The following is a 20,757-nucleotide window of genomic DNA, read 5'->3' as shown; positions in this document are numbered from 1 at the left end:
TCCCTCATAGGACACTACAGAGCGGAGCCTCCATCTTCCCTCATAGGACACTACAGAGCGGAGCCTCCATCTTCCCTCACAGGACACTACAGAGCGGAGCCTCCATCTTCCCTCACAGGACACTACAGAGCGGAGCCTCCATCTTCCCTCACAAGACACTACAGAGCGGAGCCTCCATCTTCCCTCACAAGACACTACAGAGCGGAGCCTCCATCTTCCTCACAGGACACTACAGAGCGGAGCCTCCATCTTCCCTCACAGGACACTACAGAGCGGAGCCTCCATCTTCCCTCACAAGACACTACAGAGCGGAGCCTCCATCTTCCCTCATAAGACACTACAGAGCGGAGCCTCCATCTTCCCTCACAAGACACTACAGAGCGGAGCCTCCATCTTCCCTCACAGGACACTACAGAGCGGAGCCTCCATCTTCCCTCACAGGACACTACAGAGCGGAGCCTCCATCTTCCCTCACAAGACACTACAGAGCGGAGCCTCCATCTTCCCTCATAAGACACTACAGAGCGGAGCCTCCATCTTCCCTCACAAGACACTACAGAGCGGAGCCTCCATCTTCCCTCACAAGACACTACAGAGCGGAGCCTCCATCTTCCCTCATAAGACACGTCTCCATCTCATCCCTGCTGAGATCCTGGTGAGTCCTGCTCTATACAAGCTGACAGAAAGCACTGATAACAGTCCTGTGCTCAGCCCCGCCGCCATCTTCCCTCCCCTGTTATCACCTCAGAGGTCCTAAGAAGAATACAGCCTGAACAGCTGAGAGCAGAGTATATAACTGCTGTATCCAGTGCCCTAAGACTACAGATATACAAATAACTGAAGAGTACAATACAGAGTATATCATTGCTGTATACAGTGCCCTAAGACTACAGAACATATAACTAAAGAGTACAATACAGAGTACAGTACAGAGTACTGAGTACAATACAGAGTACAGAGCTCCTGAGGAGAATACAGCCTGAACAGCTGAGAGCAGAGTATATAACTGCTGTATACAGTGCCCTAAGACTACAGATATACAAATAACTAAAGAGTACAATACAGAGTATATAATTGCTGTATACAGTGCCCTAAGACTACAGAACATATAACTAAAGAGTACAATACAGAATACAATACAGAGTACAATACAGAGTACTGAATACAATACAGAGTACTGAATACAATACAGAATACAATACAGAGTACAATACAGAGTACAATACAGAGTACTGAATACAATACAGAGTACTGAATACAATACAGAGTACAATACAGAGTACAATACAGAGTACAATACAGAGTACTGAATACAATACAGAGTACAATACAGAGTACAATACAGAGTACTGAGTACAATACTGAGTACAATACAGAGTACAATACAGAGTACTGAATACAATACAGAATACAATACAGAGTACAATACAGAGTACAATACAGAGTACTGAGTACAATACAGAGTACAATACAGAGTACAATACAGAGTACTGAGTACAATACAGAGTACAATACAGAGTACAATACAGAGTACTGAATACAATACAGAGTACAGTACAGAGTACAGAGTACAATACAGACATAACTGTCTCAGGAATGCAGAGTATATATACAGTGTACTGACCTACCTGCCAGCACTACACAGCTCCTCTCTATATCTAGTGCTCATTATAAAGCTCATACACTTGTTCCTCAGCAATAACCTGTAGAGATCACACAGGAGGGAAGTCCTCACTGTCTCGTTCCACCATATAAAGTGCAATTACCCCTGAAGTGTCACAACTTCACTGCGCCCTCTAGTGGACAGTCTTTATATCTCATCTTACTTACACCAAAATGGCCTCCAATCCTCAAAATAAATGGAAAACCTCCAACAATCCTTCTATTAAAAAAACATCTGAGAACAAAGACCAGAAAACTCACCATCTACGCCGTACTGAAATGGAACTATTGCAATCTGATAAATTGTCACAAAAACAGGGAACCTCCCATGGTTCTCAAAAAGAACAAGGTAACAGAATTCGGAACAAATCACCTAAAAAAAGTGTCACACCAAGTGATGCACTACCTCAAAGATCTACTTACGCCAAACGGAAAGAAAGAGATCCAGTTACACCAAATACAACTGGCAATAAATCAGCTACGGCGAGCCCAGAAACACACAAAGGGAGATGGGACGACGGAAACAACATTTCTACTCCATCTGATATGGAAGATGACTCTGACGACCCCATTACACAAATTCAAGCATCTAAAACCTCACCTGCATCAGAAGAATACATGAAAGAGATGATGCTGTCCCTCAGAAAATCTATAAAAAAAGATCTCAATGACGCCATCACAAAAATCTCTGACAGATTGGACACTTTAGAAGAAAGAGTGACGGAAATAGATGAGAGAATTGAAGAAGTTGCATTCAATCACAACGGCCTCACTGACAAAGTCATTTCTCTCCAAGAGGAAATCTCTGCCATGAAAATCAAAATGGCAGACATGGAGGATAGAGGGAGGAGAAATAATGTCAAAATCAGAGGTGTACCCGAAACTGTTAAGGATGCGGACCTGAAAAAATATGTCCAACACCTCATAGCAACACTGATTCCTACAGTGGACACCATAGAACTGACTGTGGACAGAGCTCACAGGTTATACAAACCAAAACATCTACGGAAGAGATACCACGAGACGTCATCACCGGGATCCATTACTTCCATGTCAAAGAACAACTCGCTGAATGCAGGAAACTAAAAAAGCTACCAGAACCATTCCAGCACCTGTCTCTATACACCGACCTCTCCCAATTCACTCTGCAATCAAGAAGAAACTTACAAGCAATCACCAGAGCTCTTCAGGAGAACAACCTACCCTACAAGTGGGGGTTCGCAACTAAAATCCTACTGACCAGAAATGGGAAAACCTATTCAATTGCTTCAGTGGAGAAAGGCAAAGAGCTCCTTCAGAAATGGGACATTCAAATTGGCAATGCTCCAAAGGATGATCGGCGAAGATTCTCAAAGCTCAATACGGATTGGTCCCGAGTACCCGAGAGCAACCCAACATGAGGAACTATATGATTGTTACAGAACTTACCCTTTTTCCTGCACCTTCCCCAGTTGCGCAGATATTGAATCTGCACTTTCCCGACAACACTACTCCTAATTGTTGGTTATATTAATTGAAAATGTTCTGTTTGTTTTGTTGTTTACACAGATTTCTTTGTGTTTCAGTATGAGACGATATTCCTCCCTCCGATTCACCGGGTGCAGAAGCCTCCTCCTCCCCATGATTAAGACCCTCCAAAGGGTTCAGGTAAACACTACTCACTCACATCATTCCACTACTGATCCACCATGACAGTCCAATTTATGAGTCTAAATGTGAAAGTACTTAACAGCCCTTTCAAACGTTCCTTAATTTGGACAGAGGCGAGGAAAAATAAGGTTGACATCTTGTGTTTACAAGAAACACATTTTAACCCCTTAAGGACGCAGGACGTTTGAGTACGTCCTGTCAAATCCCGGCCCCCCCGCCGCTAGCTGGAGGGGAGCCGGTGCCCGATGCCTGCTGAAATCGTTCAGCAGGCATCGGGGCATATTGCCCAGGGGGGTCATTATGCCCCCCATGTCGGCGATGGCCGCAGATCACTGGACAATTCAGTCCAGCGATCTGCGGCAGATTCCGGGTCAATCGGGTCTCCAGTGACCCGGTGACCCGGAATTACAGGCTGTTCGGGGCCGTCTCCGACGGCCCCGAACAGCCAGAGCCTGAAGGGGTGAGGTGGCACTGGTGCCACCTCACGATCGCCCTGATTCGTCGGCCGGTTTCCCAGCCGACCAATCAGGGCGCCTGCTGCGGGTGTCACTCCCGCAACCCGCTCCGCCCCTCTTCCGGAGGATGTGAGCGGGTGCGGGACGTGCAGCCCAGGTGCTGGGGACCCCGATCCCCCGGCGTAAATGTTGGGATCGGGGCCCCAGGAGCGATGGCCGCGGCGGCGACGACGAGGGACTGATGTGATGCGGCTGGATCGTTGGAGGTGAGTGACAGCCTCCTGCTGTTGCTTAGCAACAGCTCCCAGCATGCAAAAAGGGCATGCTGGGAGCTGTAGTTATGCAACAGCAGGAGGCAGACCACCACAACTCCCAGCATGCCCATAAGGACTTGTAGTTTTGCAACAGCTGGAGGCACATTTTTTCTATGGAAAAGTGTACCTTCAGCTGTTGTGTAACTACAACTCCCAGCTTGCACAAACAGCTAAAGTGCATGCTGGGAGTTGTAGTAGTGCATCTGCTGGTTGCATAACTACAACTCCCAGCATGCCCGTTGGCTGTCGGTGACTGCTGGGAGTTGTAGTTTTGCAACAGCTGAAGGCACACTGAGTTATGTAGCAAACCAGTGTGTCTCCAGCTGTTGCATAACTACAATCCCCAGCATCCCCAGCCAAAGTAGTATGCCTCCAGCTGTTGCATAACTACAAGACCCAGCATGCCCTTCCGCTGTCCGTACATGCTGGCGGTTGTAGCTTTTGCAACAGCTGAAGGCACACTGGTTGCAAAACACTGAGTTATTTACCAAACTCGGTGTTTCACAACCAGTGTGCCTCCAGCTGTTGCAAAACTACAACTCCCAGCATGCACTGATAGACCGTACATGCTGGGAGTTGTAGTTTTGCAACAGCTGGATGTCCCCCCCCCCCCCCAATGTGAACGTACAGGGTACACTCACATGGGCAGAGGATTACAGTAAGTATCCGGCTGCAAGTTTGAGCTGCGGCAAATTTTCTGCCGCAGCTCAAACTGCCAGCGAGAAACTACTGTGAACCCCCGCCCGTGCGACTGTACCCTAAAAACACTACACTAACACACAATAAAAAGTAAAAAACACTACGTATACACATACCCCTATACAACCCCCCCTCCCCTCCCCAATAAAAATGAAAAACATCTGGTACGTCACTGTTTCCAAAACGGAGCCTCCAGCTATTGCAAAACTACAACTCCCAGCATGCACTTATAGACCCTACATGCTGGGAGTTGTAGTTTTGCCACAGCTGGATGTTCCCCCCCTAATGTGAACGTACAGGGTACACTCACATGGGCGGAGGATTACAGTAAGTATCCGGCTGCAAGTTTGAGCTGTGGCAAATTTTCTGCCGCAGCTCAAACTGCCAGCGAGAAACTACTGTGAACCCCCGCCCGTGCGACTGTACCCTAAAAACACTACACTACACTAACACACAATAAAATAAAAAGTAAAAAACACTACATATACACATACCCCTACACAGCCCCCCTCCCCAATAAAAACAAAAAACGTCTGGTTCGCCACTGTTTCCAAAACAGCTGTTGCAAAACAACTACTCCCAGTATTGCCACTGACTGTCTAGGCATGCTGGGAGTTTTACAACAGCTGGAGGCACCCTGTTTGGAAATCACTGGCGTAGAATACCCCTATGTCCACCCCTATGCAAGTCCCTAATTTAGGCCTCAAATGTGCATGGCGCTCTCACTTTGGAGCCCTGTCGTATTTCAAGGCAACAGTTTAGGGCCACATATGGGGTATCGCCGTACTCGGGAGAAATTGTGTTACAAATTTTGGGGGGTATTTTCTGCTTTCACCCTTTTTAAAAATTTAAAATTTTTGAGAAAAGAGGCATTTTAGGTAAAAAAAAAAAAAAAAATTTTTACATATGCATAAGTCGTGAAACACCTGTGGGGAATTAAGGTTCACTTAACCCCTTGTTACGTTCCCCGAGGGGTCTAGTTTCTAGTTTTTTTTTGCTGTCCTGGCACCATAGGGGATTCCTAAATGCGGCCTGCCCCCAGAGCAAAATTTGCTTTCAAAAAGCCAAATGTGACTCCTTCTCTTCTGAGACCTGTAGTGCGCCAGCAGAGCACTTTTCACCCCCATATGGGGTGTTTTCTGAATCAGGAGAAATTGGACTTCAAATTTTAGGGGGTATTTTCTGCTTTAACCCTTTGTAAAAATGTAAATTTTTGGGGAAACCAAGCATTTTAGGTAAATTTTTTTTTTTTTACATATGCAAAAGTTGGGAAACCCCTGTGGGGTATTAAGGTTCACTTTACCCCTTGTTACGTTCCCCAAGGGGTCTAGTTTCCAAAATGGTATGCCATGCGGGTATTTTTTTGCTATCCTGGCACCATAGGGGCATCCTAAATGCAGCATGCCCCCAGAGCAAAATTTCCTTCAAAAAAGCCAAATGTGACTCCTTCTCTTCTGAGACCTGTAGTGCGCCAGCAGAGCACTTTTCACCCCCATATGGGATGTTTTCTGAATCGGGAGAAACTGGGCTTCAAATTTTGGGGGGTATTTTCTGCTATTACCCTTTTTAAGAAAGTAAAATTTTTGGGAAACCAAGCATTTTAGGGAAAATTTTATTTTATTTTTTTACATATGCAAAAGTCGTGAATCACCTTTGGGGTATTAAGGTTTACTTTACCCCTTGTTATGTTCCCCGAGGGGTCTAGTTTCCAAAATGGTATGCCATGTGTTTTTTTTTTTTTTTTGCTGTTCTGGCACCATAGGGGCTTCCTAAATGCGGCATGCCCCCAGAGCAAAATTTGCTTTCAAAAAGCCAAATATGACTCCTTCTCTTCTGAGACCTGTAGTGCGCCAGCAGAGCAATTTTCACCCCCATATGGGGTGTTTTTTGAATCGGGAGAAATTGGGTTTCAAATTTTGGGGGGTATTTTCTGCTATTACACTTTTTAAAAATGTTAAATTTTTGGGAAATCAAGCATTTTAGGTAAAAAAAATATATTTTTTTTACATATGCAAAAGTCGTGAAACACCTGTGGGGTATTAAGGTTCACTTTACCCCTTGTTACATTCCCTGAGGGGTCTAGTTTCCAAAATGGTATGCCATGTGTGTTTTTTTGCTGTCCTGGCACCATAGGGGCGTCCTAAAGGTGACATGCCCCCCAAAAACCATTTGTCACTCCTTCCCTTCTGAGCCCTCTACTGCGCCCGCTGAACAATTCACATAGACATATGAGGTATGTGCTTACTCGAGAGAAATTGGGTTTCAAATACAAGTAAATATTTTCTCCTTTTTACCCCTTGCAAAAATTCAAAAATTGGGTCTACAAGAACATGCGAGTGTAAAAAATGAAGATTTTGAATTTTCTCCTTCACTTTGCTGCTATTCCTGTGAAACACCTAAAGGGTTAATACACTTACTGAATGTCATTTTGAATACTTTGGGGGGTGCAGTTTTTATAATGGGGTCTTTTATGGGGTATTTCTAATATGAAGACCCTTCAAATCCACTTCAAACCTGAACTGGTCCATGAAAAATAGCAAGTTTGAAAATTTTGTGAAAAATTTCAAAATTGCTGCTGAACTTTGAAGCCCTCTGGTGTCTCCAAAAGTAAAAACTCATAAATTTTATGATGCAAACATAAAGTAGACATATTGTATATGTGAACCCAAAAAAAAATTATTTTGAATATCCATTTTCCTTACAAGCAGAGAGCTTCAAAGTTAGAAAAATGCAAAATTTTCATTTTTTTCATCAAATTTGGGGATTTTTCACCAAGAAAGGATGCAAGTTACCATAAAATTTTACCACTAAGTTAAAGTAGAATATGTCACGAAAAAACAATCTCGGAATCAGAATGATAACTAAAAGCATTCCAGAGTTATTAATGTTTAAAGTGACAGTGGTCAGAATTGCAAAAAATGCTCCGGTCCTTAAGGTGAAAAAGGGCTCGGTCCTTAAGGGGTTAAAATGACAGTGGTCAGAATTGCAAAAAATTAAGAGTCCTTAAGGTGAAAAAGGGCTCAGTCCTTAAGGGGTTAAGGAGGGCGATCATTCTATTTTTTTCAACAAAAATTTCTCTAACATATTTTTGGCCAACTCAAAAAAGAAGTCAGCCGGAGTAGCAATAGCGGTTAGAAACTCTGTCGCCTTCAACCTAATAGAAATACTAAGGGATGTCAATGGGAGATATCTGATTATTGTATGTGAGATTAATAATCAGTTGTTCACCATAGTAAACGCATATGGGCCAAACAGCTCACAAGTTAATTTCCTTAACAAATTGATCAAAAAAAATAAACCGTATAGCTAAGGGGAAGCTAATAGTTGTGGGGGATCTTAATGCGATTGCTGATCGCTCAGAGGATACCACCTCACAGAGCTCCACTCCACCTACTCAACTAAAACAATGGTTTGCCCAACACGAATTCCTGGATATATGGAGGTGCGCTCACGCCAACGAAAGAGACTTTACATTTTACTCAGCTGCACATAAAATCTATACTAGAATAGATTATTTTCTGTTGAAAAAAGACGCTTTGAATTATGTCAAAGACTGCTCAATATCTCAAATCACTTGGTCTGACCACGCCCCCATTTTTCTAAAAATTCATATTCCGAGGGGAGGAAGTGACGGCGGCATGAGCTAGGGCCGCGCACTCCGGGGCTCTGGCCCCGCCCCCTGAGCCCTCGGGACGGAGGTGGAGTGGATGCCGACCTCGCGATGCCGGAATACTCACAGCTCAACGCCGACAGTGGGGCTCTCCTGCCCGGACGCCCTGTGAAGAGCCGGGGGCACTGGATTCTGCCGTCGGAGGAGGGAGGAGCGAGACGGTGGTGGCGCAACCCGTCGTCGGATAGGACGGGAGGCGCTGTGGAAGGGGATGCCGGAGAGGAGGTGAGAGAGGGGGGGGGGTGGTTTTACTTCGGCCAGCTACTGAGAGGAGCTTCGGGCCTGTGCCGGAGGCCTATATATGTGGCACCTGCCTCACGTAGGCCACAGTGACGCGGAGGTGTTGAGGGGCATGTGTGGAACTCCGCTACTCCTTGCTGGGATTTGGATAGACTGGCCCAGACCCTTTCTTGTAGATGGAGAGTGGAGCTGAGTAAAACGATCAGACGCTACATGTGATGAATATCTAACAGTGCAGTAGCCGGTGATTTATTGCTCCCTTTTGGGGGGCAGATTTTCTTATTCAGCAGTCTCTCTGCATGGATGTGTTTTACATGAGGACAAACTGCCATGAAACCTACTCACGGATTCCCTCCAACTAGGTGAAACCATTGATTAATACCCCGGCAATATTCCGAAGAGCAGCAGCCCCTTGCACTGGCCCCATGTGGAATGGACAATATTGGATGCCTGACTCTCTGTCTGGTCACTCCTCCTAGCGATTTGGTGAGTGGCAGCTGCGGCAATGCATCTGTCCGGGTCTCCCCCCTCTTCCCCCTGTGATGGTTGGTAACTGTGGAGCACCCATTGAAGTTTATTAAATGTCCTTATGAGGCAGACATGTATATTATTAGCTTGGGGTGCTGTTTGGCTGCTGCACATGAGGAAGGAGCTACAGTGTGTCTAATTACAGTGATAGAGATGCTCCTGCCCTACCTGCTTGGGCCGAGCCCTAATGGACAATTGACGCCTCGGGGAACTGAGCTAACTGAGCAATGTGGGACTGACGCCCCCCTCCCTCCTCCTTTTAGGCATCTTTTACTTTTAGTCATGGAGACTCTCTGCCCATAATGAAAGCTGTGTGGAAATTGAGGAGTATGGATGGTATAATTATGGTCACGTAGAGGTACCTATGGCTTGCCATGCTGTAAAAATCAATGTTTTTGGAGGACTTACCCCCCCCCTCTCTCTCTTATACAGGAGAAACCGGGACTCATGGACTAAATTGAACAACTTGGTCTTAGCAGAATTCCTCTCTCGTGAAATTGGACCCCTCCCTGGACCCAATAAGATCAGTGACTCTGGGGGGTGATTGCACTGTCTACCAGGGGGAGCGTGAATACGCTAATGATTCTGTAGTTGCATATTAGTATGCTATATTTGGCTGGTGGATATTTCTGGATCAGGGTGTGATACCCTAGGTTTTAAGCGCTCCCCAGAGCCATATGAGACTCCCCAGAGCCATATGAGACTGTGAATTCTTACTTTTGTATGCTGTAAATAACGGGATTTAAATTCTTGAGTGGGAGGGGCCTATGGTGTATAAAGTTGCTAAGTTGGTCCGTGATATCCCCGTAGTGATACATACACCCCACAAATATAAAGTGAAGAGAAATAGTGGTTGAAATGGCCCCTAAGGTGAACCCCAGAAGATCAGGGGGTAGCTCGCCACAAAAAGATAAGGGGGCTATGGGTAAATTGGATAAAATATGGAAGTCTCCAGCTGTGGGTATAAAAACTAGAACCCAGAAAGATCTCTCCCCTAGTAAAACAGGCTCTAGGTACTCGGTCTTGGAGGTGGAAGAAACTGAGGAAGGGCAGTCTGTGCCCCCTATGGGAACACAGATGTTGGAGGAGATCTTGGGAGGGGTGAAAAAATCTAATTGTGCAATTGAGGAGATAAATAAACAACTGGGTGTGGTATCTACCGAGGTATCTCTGATAAGACACGATATGACTAAAATGAGAGATAGGATTTCCAGACTGGAGGAAGAAGCCCCTAAAACAGAAAATAGGATTAAGGTTTTGGAGGAGGAGGTTAATGACTTGAAAAAGGAGAGGACATCTGTTAAAGATAAGCTCACTGACCTTGAGGATAGATCCAGACGTTGTAATATAAGGATGGTGGGGTTTCCTGAGGGGGTGGAGGGGTGGGACTCTGCCATACAGTTTCTTAGTAGGTGGTTGAAGGAGGGGATAGGGGAAGGGCATCTTACCCCAATGTTTGGGATTGAACGAGCTCATCGGGTACCAAGGCGTATTCCCCCTCCGGGGGGTCCCCCTAGGACAATCCTAATTAAGTTATATACCTCCCAGGACAGGGATACTATCCTTAGGAGGGCAAGAGAGATGAGGGACCTACAGTATAATGGACAGAATATTTTTCTATATCCGGATTTCTCTTGGGAGACCCAGAGGAAAAGGGCATCCTTTCGGGAGATAAAAAGGCGGCTAAAGAACGCAGGGGTGCCCTTCTCTCTGCTGTTTCCAACGAGACTCCGTGTTGAGCATAAGGGAAAGGTAACAATATTTGGAACCCCACAAGAAGTCTCAGATTGGATGGATAAAGAAGGCATCTAATATAAGGCACTACTGTGGCATTAGGGGTTGGAAGTATTAGTTGAGTAATAATGTTACGTCTCGGGGGGGGAGGGGGGAGGGGTTGGGGGGTTCTCTGGGGTGTCACTAGGATAGGAGTGCATAGTAGAAGTACGGTGCATTATGGGGAGAGGGGGGGTGCGGGGGGGGAAGGGTAAGGGAAAGGAGGGAGGGATGGCAGGGGATGATCAAAAGAGGGGTTTTCCTTTATTTTTTTATTTTTATTTTTTCACTTCTTCTTCTTCTTCTCTCTTTTCTTCTTTCTCTTAGGCAAATATATCTATGCTTAAACTATTAGCCTGGAACGTACGAGGTATGTCGGATAGAATTAAAAAGTGTGCAATCTTCGATTATATTCGGAGGTGCCTTCCTGCGATCATATGTTTAGTTGAGAACCATAGGTCAAGAGATGAGCAGATACTTCCAAGGAAGTGGGCCAAAGAAGAGTACCACTCCAGACTCTCTTCCTACTCCGTGGGAGTATCAGTATATGTTCACAGGAGGGTACCATTCGAGACTAAGAATGCAAAGGTAGATAAGTACGGTAGATATGTATTTCTTTATGGAATATGGGAAGTTAGGGCAGCCATCTTGGCTTTTGTTTATATTCCCCCACCTTTTAGAGTGGATGTTCTGAGGGACCTCGTGAGCTATAGCGAAAGTAAGACACATTCGGCATTATGGATAGTTGGAGATTTGAACAATGTAATGGACCCTAGTATGGACAGATACAAATTAGGTAGGAATGTAGGGGGAAAGAAACAGCATTGGCGAGATACTGTGGAGAGATGAATTGGGTTGATGGGTGGCGGAAACTAAACCCAGGAGTAAGACAGTTCTCATGTTTTAGTACCTCATATAACACCGCTTCCTGAATTGACTTATGTCTGTGTGATAAGAATGCAATGACCTGGACCAGCTGGGTGCAGTATAAAGCTAAAACCCTATCGGACCATTGCACAGTGGTGGTGGAAATTGGAGGTAAGGTAATGGGTGGGAAAAGGTTGGGCTTTCGGCTCAACCCCCACTGGATTGAATTAGTGGGCGACCAGGACTGGTTTAGACAGGAAATAGAGGCATTCTGGGAGATTAATCATAAGTCCGCAAACCCTCAAGTGGTATGGGATACTATGAAGGCATATTTGAGGGGCCTATATATAGGGCGAATCAATAAAAAAAAAAAAGGAATTCTCTCAGGAAGAATCAGTACTGAATAGTAAAGTGGCAACATTAGAAGCAGGGATAGAAGAGGATAGTGGGGGGGAACAGCTGATAGAACTGAAGGCAGCTCAAGAGGAATATAAAGAATATCTACTTAAAAAGGCACAAAATAAACTATTCTTCAGTGGGCAATTTAATTTCTTTGAGAAAGGGAAACCAAACAAGACACTGTCAAGATTCCTTAAAAATCAAGGCGACGAATGTGGTATTATGGCTCTGAGGAGGGAGGATGGCAGCATAACCACAGATAGAGAAGAAATAGCCCAAATGGTTGGCTCTTTTTTCTCCAATCTCTATATGGGCAGCGATATTAATAGGGCGGAGGTAGCAGATTTCTTGAGGGGAATTAATATTCCAAGTTTGACGAAGGATGTCAGGGATTCCCTGGATGACCCAATTTCCCTCCAGGAATTGGAGGAGGCATTGGCATCAATCCAAGGGAATACATCCCCCGGGTCTGACGGCATTCCCTTCCAGATATATAGGATAAACTCAACTCTGCTACTTCCAAAACTGCTGGGTGTCATTAATGAATCCTGGAGGGGAGGGGGGGGGTTCTCCCTAAATCTATGTGTGAGGCTAATATTAGACTCATTAGGAAAAAAGATAAGGATCCCTTGGATTTGGGCTCATATCGTCCTATCTCCTTGCTTAATACAGATATAAAGATAATAGCGAAAGCACTGGCAAGGAGATTGGATAAAGTAGTGGAGGTAGTGGTGGGCGGTGACCAGGGAGGATTCAGGTCAGGAAGAACGGTTCATGACACTATCCATCAGGTGTATGAAGCAATCCAGAGTGGATCCCGGGGCCCCCGCTCCATTCTGTCATTGGATGCTACTAAAGCTTTTGACAGGGTGGAGTGGGGATACCTCTGGGAAGTTTTGAAGAGGGTTGGGGTGGGCCCGAGGTTTTTGAGTTATATTCAGCTACTATACACTAACCCCCGAGGCGAGTGTAGTGGTGGATGGAACTCCCTCCTACCCATTCAAACTAAGTAGAGGAACAAGGCAGGGCTGCCCCCTCTCACCCTCTTTATTTTTAATTTATATTGAACCCTTAGCGGCTTGGATAAGAGATAATGATGTTTATGAGGGATTTGGAGTAAACGGAGAGAAGAGTAAGATCCTGTTATTTGCAGATGATATCCTCCTCTTTGTAACTAACCCACAAGAGAAAATACATCGTATCATTAAGATGTTCGAGGCATTTGCCCCTCTATCTGGGTTGGAGATAAATTGGAGTAAATCTATTATGCTCCCCCTGGATGAAGATATGGGGGAGACGGTTGGAAGATTATCCGTGTTAAAAAAAAAAGAATGTTTCCTTTATCTGGGAGTAAAAATAGCAGCCACGAATGATAGGTTTGTGATTAACAATATACGGCCCCTTTTGAATAGTTTAGCGAAGAGAGTAGAAGTATGGATTAAAATGCCCTTCTCTATGTCAGAAAGGATGGCGATAATAAAAATGGTGGTCCTCCCACAGATCCTTTTTTTTCTTGCTGTCTCGCCAGTGTGGATCGGCAAATGCTGCTTCCGGAAGATAGAAGTGATACTGGGTAGATTGTTATGGGGAAGAAAAAGGGTTCGTCTGAAGTACAGATATTTTATGGCCCCTGAGGATAGGGGGGGATTGGATATGCCCAATTTTTTTGTTTATTACATGGCCGCGCAGTTGGTACGAATCGTGAATTGGAGAAATTCTAGATATCTGGAGAAGACTGTAGTAGACAAGGAGAAAGTGAACATATATGAGGTGTTGGAATTAGATGATTATGAGGAGAGTGGGTCAAATAACACGATGTTATGGTATAAATATAGGAAAGTATGGGAAAGATTAAAGGGAGAATTACATGTAGGAAATAGTTTTGGGTTCACACCCCTATGGGGTAACAATAAATTTAAAGAATTGGTGAATTGTGAGTCAACTTTTTGGGATAGTAAGGGTATAAAACCACTGGAACAATTATTTGATAAAGGACAACTCTTTTCATTTGAGCACATAAAAAGGGGGTATGATATTAGTGATAACGATTGGCTGTACTATTGGCAAGTTAGTCATGCAGTCCATAACACGATAGATAAGGAGATATATGTAGCACAGAAACACAATTTCATAGAAGCTCAAATAGAGCACTTTAAAAAAAAAGGAATATCAATTTTGTATAAGAAATTAAATAAGATTATTGGACTAAGGGGGATCAATAGAATTAAAGAAAAATGGTCCGGAATGGTGGGTACTGTGTCTGAGGAAGATTGGGACATTATGGCCCAAAATATAAGCAAGGTTTCTCGTAATATGGAACATAAAATTACACAATTTAAGATATTACACAGGACCCACTATTCCGCGCTTCATTTACATAGGATAGAGGTGAGAACCACTTCACAGTGTGTTAAATGCGGTTTGGAAGAGGCGGACTATTTACATAGTTTTTGGTCGTGTGAGAAGATATCTGTTTTCTGGGAATCTGTAATAAAAGAGGTAGAAAGTAAAAAGGGATGGGGGGGGATGTTGATTAGACATACTCTTGGATGTAAACAAGTATGGATTTGGCTTCTATGGCTTTTGCTTTTCTTCCGATTTGTGATGTTGTTTTATCGGATTTGTACAATGTATTTTTGTAATTGTTTAATATTAAAATAAAAATAAAAAAATAAAAAAAATTCATATTCCAAACTACCCTAGCAATACGTACATCTGGAAATGTAATGATTTTGTGTTGGGCAACCCACAAACTGTAAAGCTCATAAAGGAAACATTTACAGAATTTATAGCCATAAATTCTCCTTCAACTGATGATCAATTCCTCTTGTGGAACTCAAGTAAGGCGTATATCAGGGGACTCATCATTCAGGCCACCTCAAAACAAAAAAGACTACATGAGGCTGAAATAAACCAAACTCTAACCAAATTATCCCAAATAGAAGCATCTCATAAACAGAACCCCTCCCAACAAGTAGAGACTGAACTTAGATAGATTAAACTACATCTAAGCCAATTATTAGTTTCAAGATTCGATAAACAAACAAGGAGACTTAAAATACTCTATTATAATGATTTCAATAAATCATCAAAATTAATGGCAAACAGAATAAATAAAATGCGAATTAAAACTAAAGTCACCTAGAAAATCCCTCCACAAAAAACTAAATTTATCACCCCCAAGAAGTTGCAGATGAGTTCAGTAAATATTATTATGACTTATATAATTTGAATAAAGACCCCAATACTCATCAGCCAGACCTTGAAGAAATTAACAGCTTCCTAGACCGATGTGATCTCCCTCAAATTCCTGACAAATTCCATAGCTTCTTATCACGGCCGTTCTCATCAGAAGAAATTCATAGAGGAATCGGACAAGCCAAACTCCATAAATCCCCTGGCCCGGACGGTTATTCTGCTTTCTATTATAAAACCTTTGCAGATACCCTGGTGCCTCTATTGGAAAAGGTTTTTAATGAGGCTATGAGGTCCGGTAAGTTTCCGAATGAGATGCTGTCAGCGCATGTTGTCACATTACCCAAACCTGGTAAAAGCCCCACCTGGCCCTCTGCCCTACGACCAATATCATTATTAAATGAAGATATCAAACTGTATGCGAGGCTTATAGCCAACCGGTTACATGGAATAATGCCCCTCATCATTGGTGAGGACCAGGTTGGGTTTACTAAAGGCCGTCAAACCTATGATGGCACCAGACGAGTAATAGACCTAGTGGCTCTAGCAGATCATAAACGGACGCCTTCTCTGCTCTTGTCACTAGATGTAGAGAAGGCGTTTGATAGAGTGATAGAGGAGGTTTTCAAAAGATTTCATAGCCCTTGTTCTCTGCGATCAGCGATAATGGCGCTCTACTCATCCCCCTCAGCTTCAGTATTTGTAAATGGCCTCCTCTCTAAACCTTTCCCAATATCAAACGGCACAAGCCAGGGATGCCCCCTCTCCCCTATAGTTTTCTCTTTAGTGATGGAGCCCCTCGCCTCTCTAATTCGCAAATCCCCCAGCAATAAAGGAATTGATCATTCAATCAGTGAAAATAAAATCAGCCTCTATGCTGATGATGTCATTCTACTTCTATCAGACCCACTCTCCTCACTCCTGACAACTCAAAAACTTCTGGATGACTTCGGTAAAGTCTCCTATTATAAATTAAATGAGAATAAATGTTATTTATTGAGTATACATATGTCAAGGGAGGAGAGGGACATCATCAGTCAAAAATGTCCTTACAAATGGGAAGAAGAATCATTAACCCCTTCATGACCCAGCCCATTTTCACCTTCATGACCTGGGCATTTTTTGAAAATCTGACCACTGTCACTTTAAACATTAATAACTTTGGAATGCTTTTACTTATCATTCTGGTTCCGAGATTGTTTTTTCGTGACATATTCTACTTTATTTTATCGGTAAAATTTCACTGATATTTGTATCCTTTCTTGGTAAAAAATCTAAAAATTTCATGAAAATTTTGAAAATTTAGCATTTTTCTAACTTTGAAAGTCTCTGCTTGAAAGGAAAATGGATATTCCAAATAAATTACATATTGATTCACATATACAATATGTCTACTTTGTGTTTGCATTAAAAAATTGACAAGTTTTTACTTTTGGAAGACATCAGAGGGCTTCAAAGTTCCGCAGCAATTTTCCAATTTTTCTCAAGATTTTCAAAATCGTAATTTTTCAGGGCCCAGTTCAGGTTGGAAGTGGATTTTAAGGATCTTCATATTAGAAATACCCCATAAATGACCCCATTATAAAAACTGCACCCCGAAAGTATTCAAAATGACATTCAGTAAGTGTTTTAACCCTTTAGGTGTTTCACAGGAATAGCAGCAAAGTGAAGGAGAAAATTCTAAATCTTCATTTTTTACACTCGCATTTTCTTGTAGATCCAATTTTTTAATTTTTACAAGAGGTAAAAGGAGAGAAATCACCCTAAAATTTGTAACCCAATTTCTCTCGAGTAAGGAAATACCTCATATGCGTATGTAAAATGTTCGGTGGGCGCAGTAGAGGGCTCAGAAGGGAAGGAGCGACAATGGGATTTTGGAGAGTGAGTTTTTCTGAAAGGGTTTTTGGGGGGCATGTCCCATTTAGGAAGCCCCTATGGTGCCAGAACAGTGGACCCCCCCACATGTGACCCCATTTTGGAAACTATACCCCTCATGGAATGTAATAAGGGGTGCAGTGAGCATTTACACCCCACTGGCGTTTGACAGATATTTGAAACAGTGGACTGTGCAAATCAAAAATTTTATTTTTCATTTTCACAGACCACTGTTCCAAAAATCTGTCATACACCAGTGGGGTGTAAATGCTCACTGCACCCCTTATTACATTCCGTGAGGGGTGTAGTTTCCAAAATGGGGTCACATATGGATATTTATTGTTTTGCGTTTGTCAGAACTGCTGTAACAATCAGCCACCCCTGTGCCAATCGCCTCAAATGTACATGGTGCACTCTCCCTTCTGGGCCTTGTTGTGCGCCCCCAGAGCACTTTGCGCCCACATATGGGGTATCTCCGTACTCAGGAGAAATTGCGTTACAAATTTAGAGGGTCTTTTTTCCCTTTTACCTCTTGTGAAAATGAAAAGTATAGGGCAACACCAGCATGTCAGTGTAAAAAAATTATTTTTTTACACTAACATGCTGGTGTAGACCCCAACTTCACCTTTTCATAAGGGGTTAAAGAAGAAAAAGCCCCCCAAAATGTGTAAGGCAATTTCTCCCGAGTACGGCGATACCCCATATGTGTCCCAAAACTGTTGCCCTGAAATACGACAGGGCTCCAAAGTGAGAGAGCGCCATGTGCATTTGAGGCCTGAATTAGGGATTTGCATAGGGGTGGACATAGGGGTATTCTACGCCAGTGATTCCCAAACAGGGTGCCTCCAGCTGTTGCAAAACTCCCAGCATGCCTGGACAGTCAATGGCTGTCCGGCAATACTGGGAGTTATTATTTTGCAACAGCTGGAGGCTCCGTTTTGGAAACAGTAGCGTACCAGACGTTTTTCATTTTTTGGGGGGAGGGGGGCTGTGTAGGGGTATGTGTATATGTAGTGTTTTTTACTTTTTATTTTAGGTTAGTGTTAGTGTAGTGTTTTTAGGGTACAGTCACATGGGCAGAGGTTCACAGCCAGTTTGCCGCTGGAAATTTGAGCTGCAGCGCAAAATTTGCGCCATCTCAAACTTGCAGCACTCACTGTAAACCTCCGCCGATGTGAGTGCACCCTGTACATTCACATTGGGGGGAGGGGGCAAACATCCAGCTGTTGCAAACTCCGAGCATGCCCTTTGGCTGTCCGTGCATGCTGGGAGTTGTAGTTTTGCAACAGCTGGAGGAACACTGGTTTGGAAACACTAAGTTAAGTAATAAACTTTCAAGTGTTTTGCAACCAAACTTAGTGTTTCCAAACCAGTGTGCCTCCAGCTGTTGCAAAACTACAACTCCCAGCATGCATGGTCTGTCAGTGCATGCTGGGAGTTATAGTTTTGCAACAATTGCAACAGCTGGAGGCACTGAGGTAGGAAACGGACAATGTTTCCCAACTAGTGTGCCTCCAAATGTTGCAAAACTACAACTCCCAGCATGCCCAGACTGCCAAGGCATGCTGGAAGTTGTAGTTCGGCAATATCTGAAGGATCAGATGTTGCCGAACTACAACTTCCAGCATGCCTGGGCAGTCTGGGCATGCTGGGAGTTGTAGTTTTGCAACATCTGGAGGTCCACAGTTTGGAGACCACTGTATAATGGTCTCCAATCTGTGCTCTTCAAGATGTTAGAGAACTACAACTCCCAGCATGCCTGGACAGACTGAGCATGCTGAGATTTGTAGTTTTGCAACATCTGGAAGAGCACAGATTGGAGACCATTACACAGTGGTCTCCAAACTGTGGACCTCCAGATGTTGCAAAACTACAACTCCCAGCATGCCCAGAAAGCCAAAGGCTGTCTGGGCATGCTGGGAGTTGCAGTTTTGAAACTCTCAGAGGCAGCAGTGAGATCGCTTTACGGCGATCTCACTGCTGCCAATGAAGATGCTGCACTGCTGCCGGAAACTCACCTCCGGGACGCAGCGCAGCCGGGACCGCATGGAGGACGTCGGGACCGCACGGAGGACGCCGGGATCGCTCGGGACACCGCTCCGACGGGTAAGTGACGCCGGGGGACGGGTCAGGGACACTTAGCAGAGCGGTGTGTGTCCCGATCCCCGTGATCGGGACTCACACACCGCGCTGCTAAGTATTTTCATAGCGAAACGCTGCTATCAGCTAGTCAGATTTGACCAGCTGATAGCAGCGATCGCTGGGGGGGGGTGGGGGACGAAACCCCCCGTGGTCGCACGGTAAGATGGCTGGCTATCAGTGATAGCCACCATCTTTCCGGGCGCTGCGGGATGCCGCGAGTAGCGGCAGTAATGTCCATGACGTACCTGTATGTCATGGGTCGGGAACACCTTGCCACCCATGACGTACAGGTATGTCATAGGTCGGGAAGGGGTTAACCTACTTAGGTATCCAAATCACTAACAATCCAAGAAATCTTATTAAAAGTAATTACCCCAACTTAATAACATCCCTGGGTAAAGAATTAGATGATATAAGTAAGAATGAGACAGGCTGGCTGAGTAAGTTGACTTTATATAAGATGTTTATCTTACCAAAAATCTTATTTAGGTTCAGAGCCCTACCTATCCCAACTCCCAAATATATTTTCAATGCTCTGCAGAAACAACTCCGGAAATTTATATGGGGGGGTTCCCCTCCGAGAGTCGCACAAAAGATTTTACTAGGCCCAATTAAAGATGGAGGATTTGGTTTGCCAAATATAGAGGCTTACTGGAAATCCACCATATTATCCCAAACCAAAGCCTGGTTAATACCAGGACGTGGCAACATTGGTTGGCCGAGTAGAGAAAGAGACGCTAAATGTGGACAATTGGTCAAATGTATTACTAGTCGCAGGAAAACTGCTTCCTATTAAAAGATTTACTGTTCTACCACCAGTCAAAGCAACGATAAAACTGTGGGCAGATTACAGCAAGTCAGAGAGAAATCCCCATTCTGGTTCCCAATGTAATATTCCCCTCTCCTCCCTCGTCCTATACACCTCCCTGCAGGACGTCTCCACCTGGTTAGATAAGCAAATAAAATTTGTCTCAGATCTTTTTGAAGGGGACCGTCTTCTTTCCTTCCATGAATTACAGCTCCGCTATGGCCTCCCAGATAAAGAGGAAGCTACATTCCAAATAATACAGAAATCCATTAAAAACTTATCCCATAAAGATGTCAACCTCCCCCAATTCCTAGCAGATACCCTACACAATCCGCAATCATACCTAGAGAAAGGTTTAGCGTGGTCCTATAAATTCTTTAATGAAAATGGATGTAATGAGGCGAAACTCTCCCATCTGGGAAAGTGGGAGAACGATCTCAAATTAACGTTCAATTCCATGAGATGGGAGAAAGCGTTCTT

General features: G+C 44.1%; 1 protein-coding gene across 3 annotated transcripts; it reads left to right on the top strand.

Moving 5' to 3' along the window:
* Positions 1-427: 427 nt before the first annotated feature.
* LOC130308077 (uncharacterized) lies at positions 428-10,569 on the top strand. 3 transcript variants are annotated; one of them, XR_008857134.1, is made up of 4 exons: positions 428-655; positions 3,228-3,309; positions 9,053-9,176; positions 9,651-10,569. XR_008857134.1 is itself a non-coding variant. In XM_056552217.1 (3 exons), the coding sequence occupies exon 1, from the start codon at positions 1,837-1,839 to the stop codon at positions 2,746-2,748; it is 912 nt and encodes a 303-aa protein (XP_056408192.1). In that variant the 5' UTR covers positions 1,525-1,836; the 3' UTR covers positions 2,749-3,309; positions 9,053-9,176; positions 9,651-10,569. The 3 variants fall into 3 exon arrangements, 2 of the variants coding, with proteins under 2 accessions (XP_056408192.1, XP_056408193.1); XM_056552217.1 differs by lacking the exon at positions 428-655 and having other exon boundaries at positions 1,525-3,309; XM_056552218.1 differs by lacking the exons at positions 428-655; positions 9,053-9,176 and having other exon boundaries at positions 1,525-3,309.
* The last annotated feature ends 10,188 nt before the right edge of the window (positions 10,570-20,757 follow it).

The sequence above is a fragment of the Hyla sarda genome, unplaced genomic scaffold, assembly GCF_029499605.1.
Source record: "Hyla sarda isolate aHylSar1 unplaced genomic scaffold, aHylSar1.hap1 scaffold_146, whole genome shotgun sequence".
NCBI lineage: Eukaryota > Metazoa > Chordata > Amphibia > Anura > Hylidae > Hyla > Hyla sarda.
The sequence above is the reverse complement of the archived record's forward strand: the minus strand, read 5'-3'. Positions and strand labels throughout refer to the sequence as shown.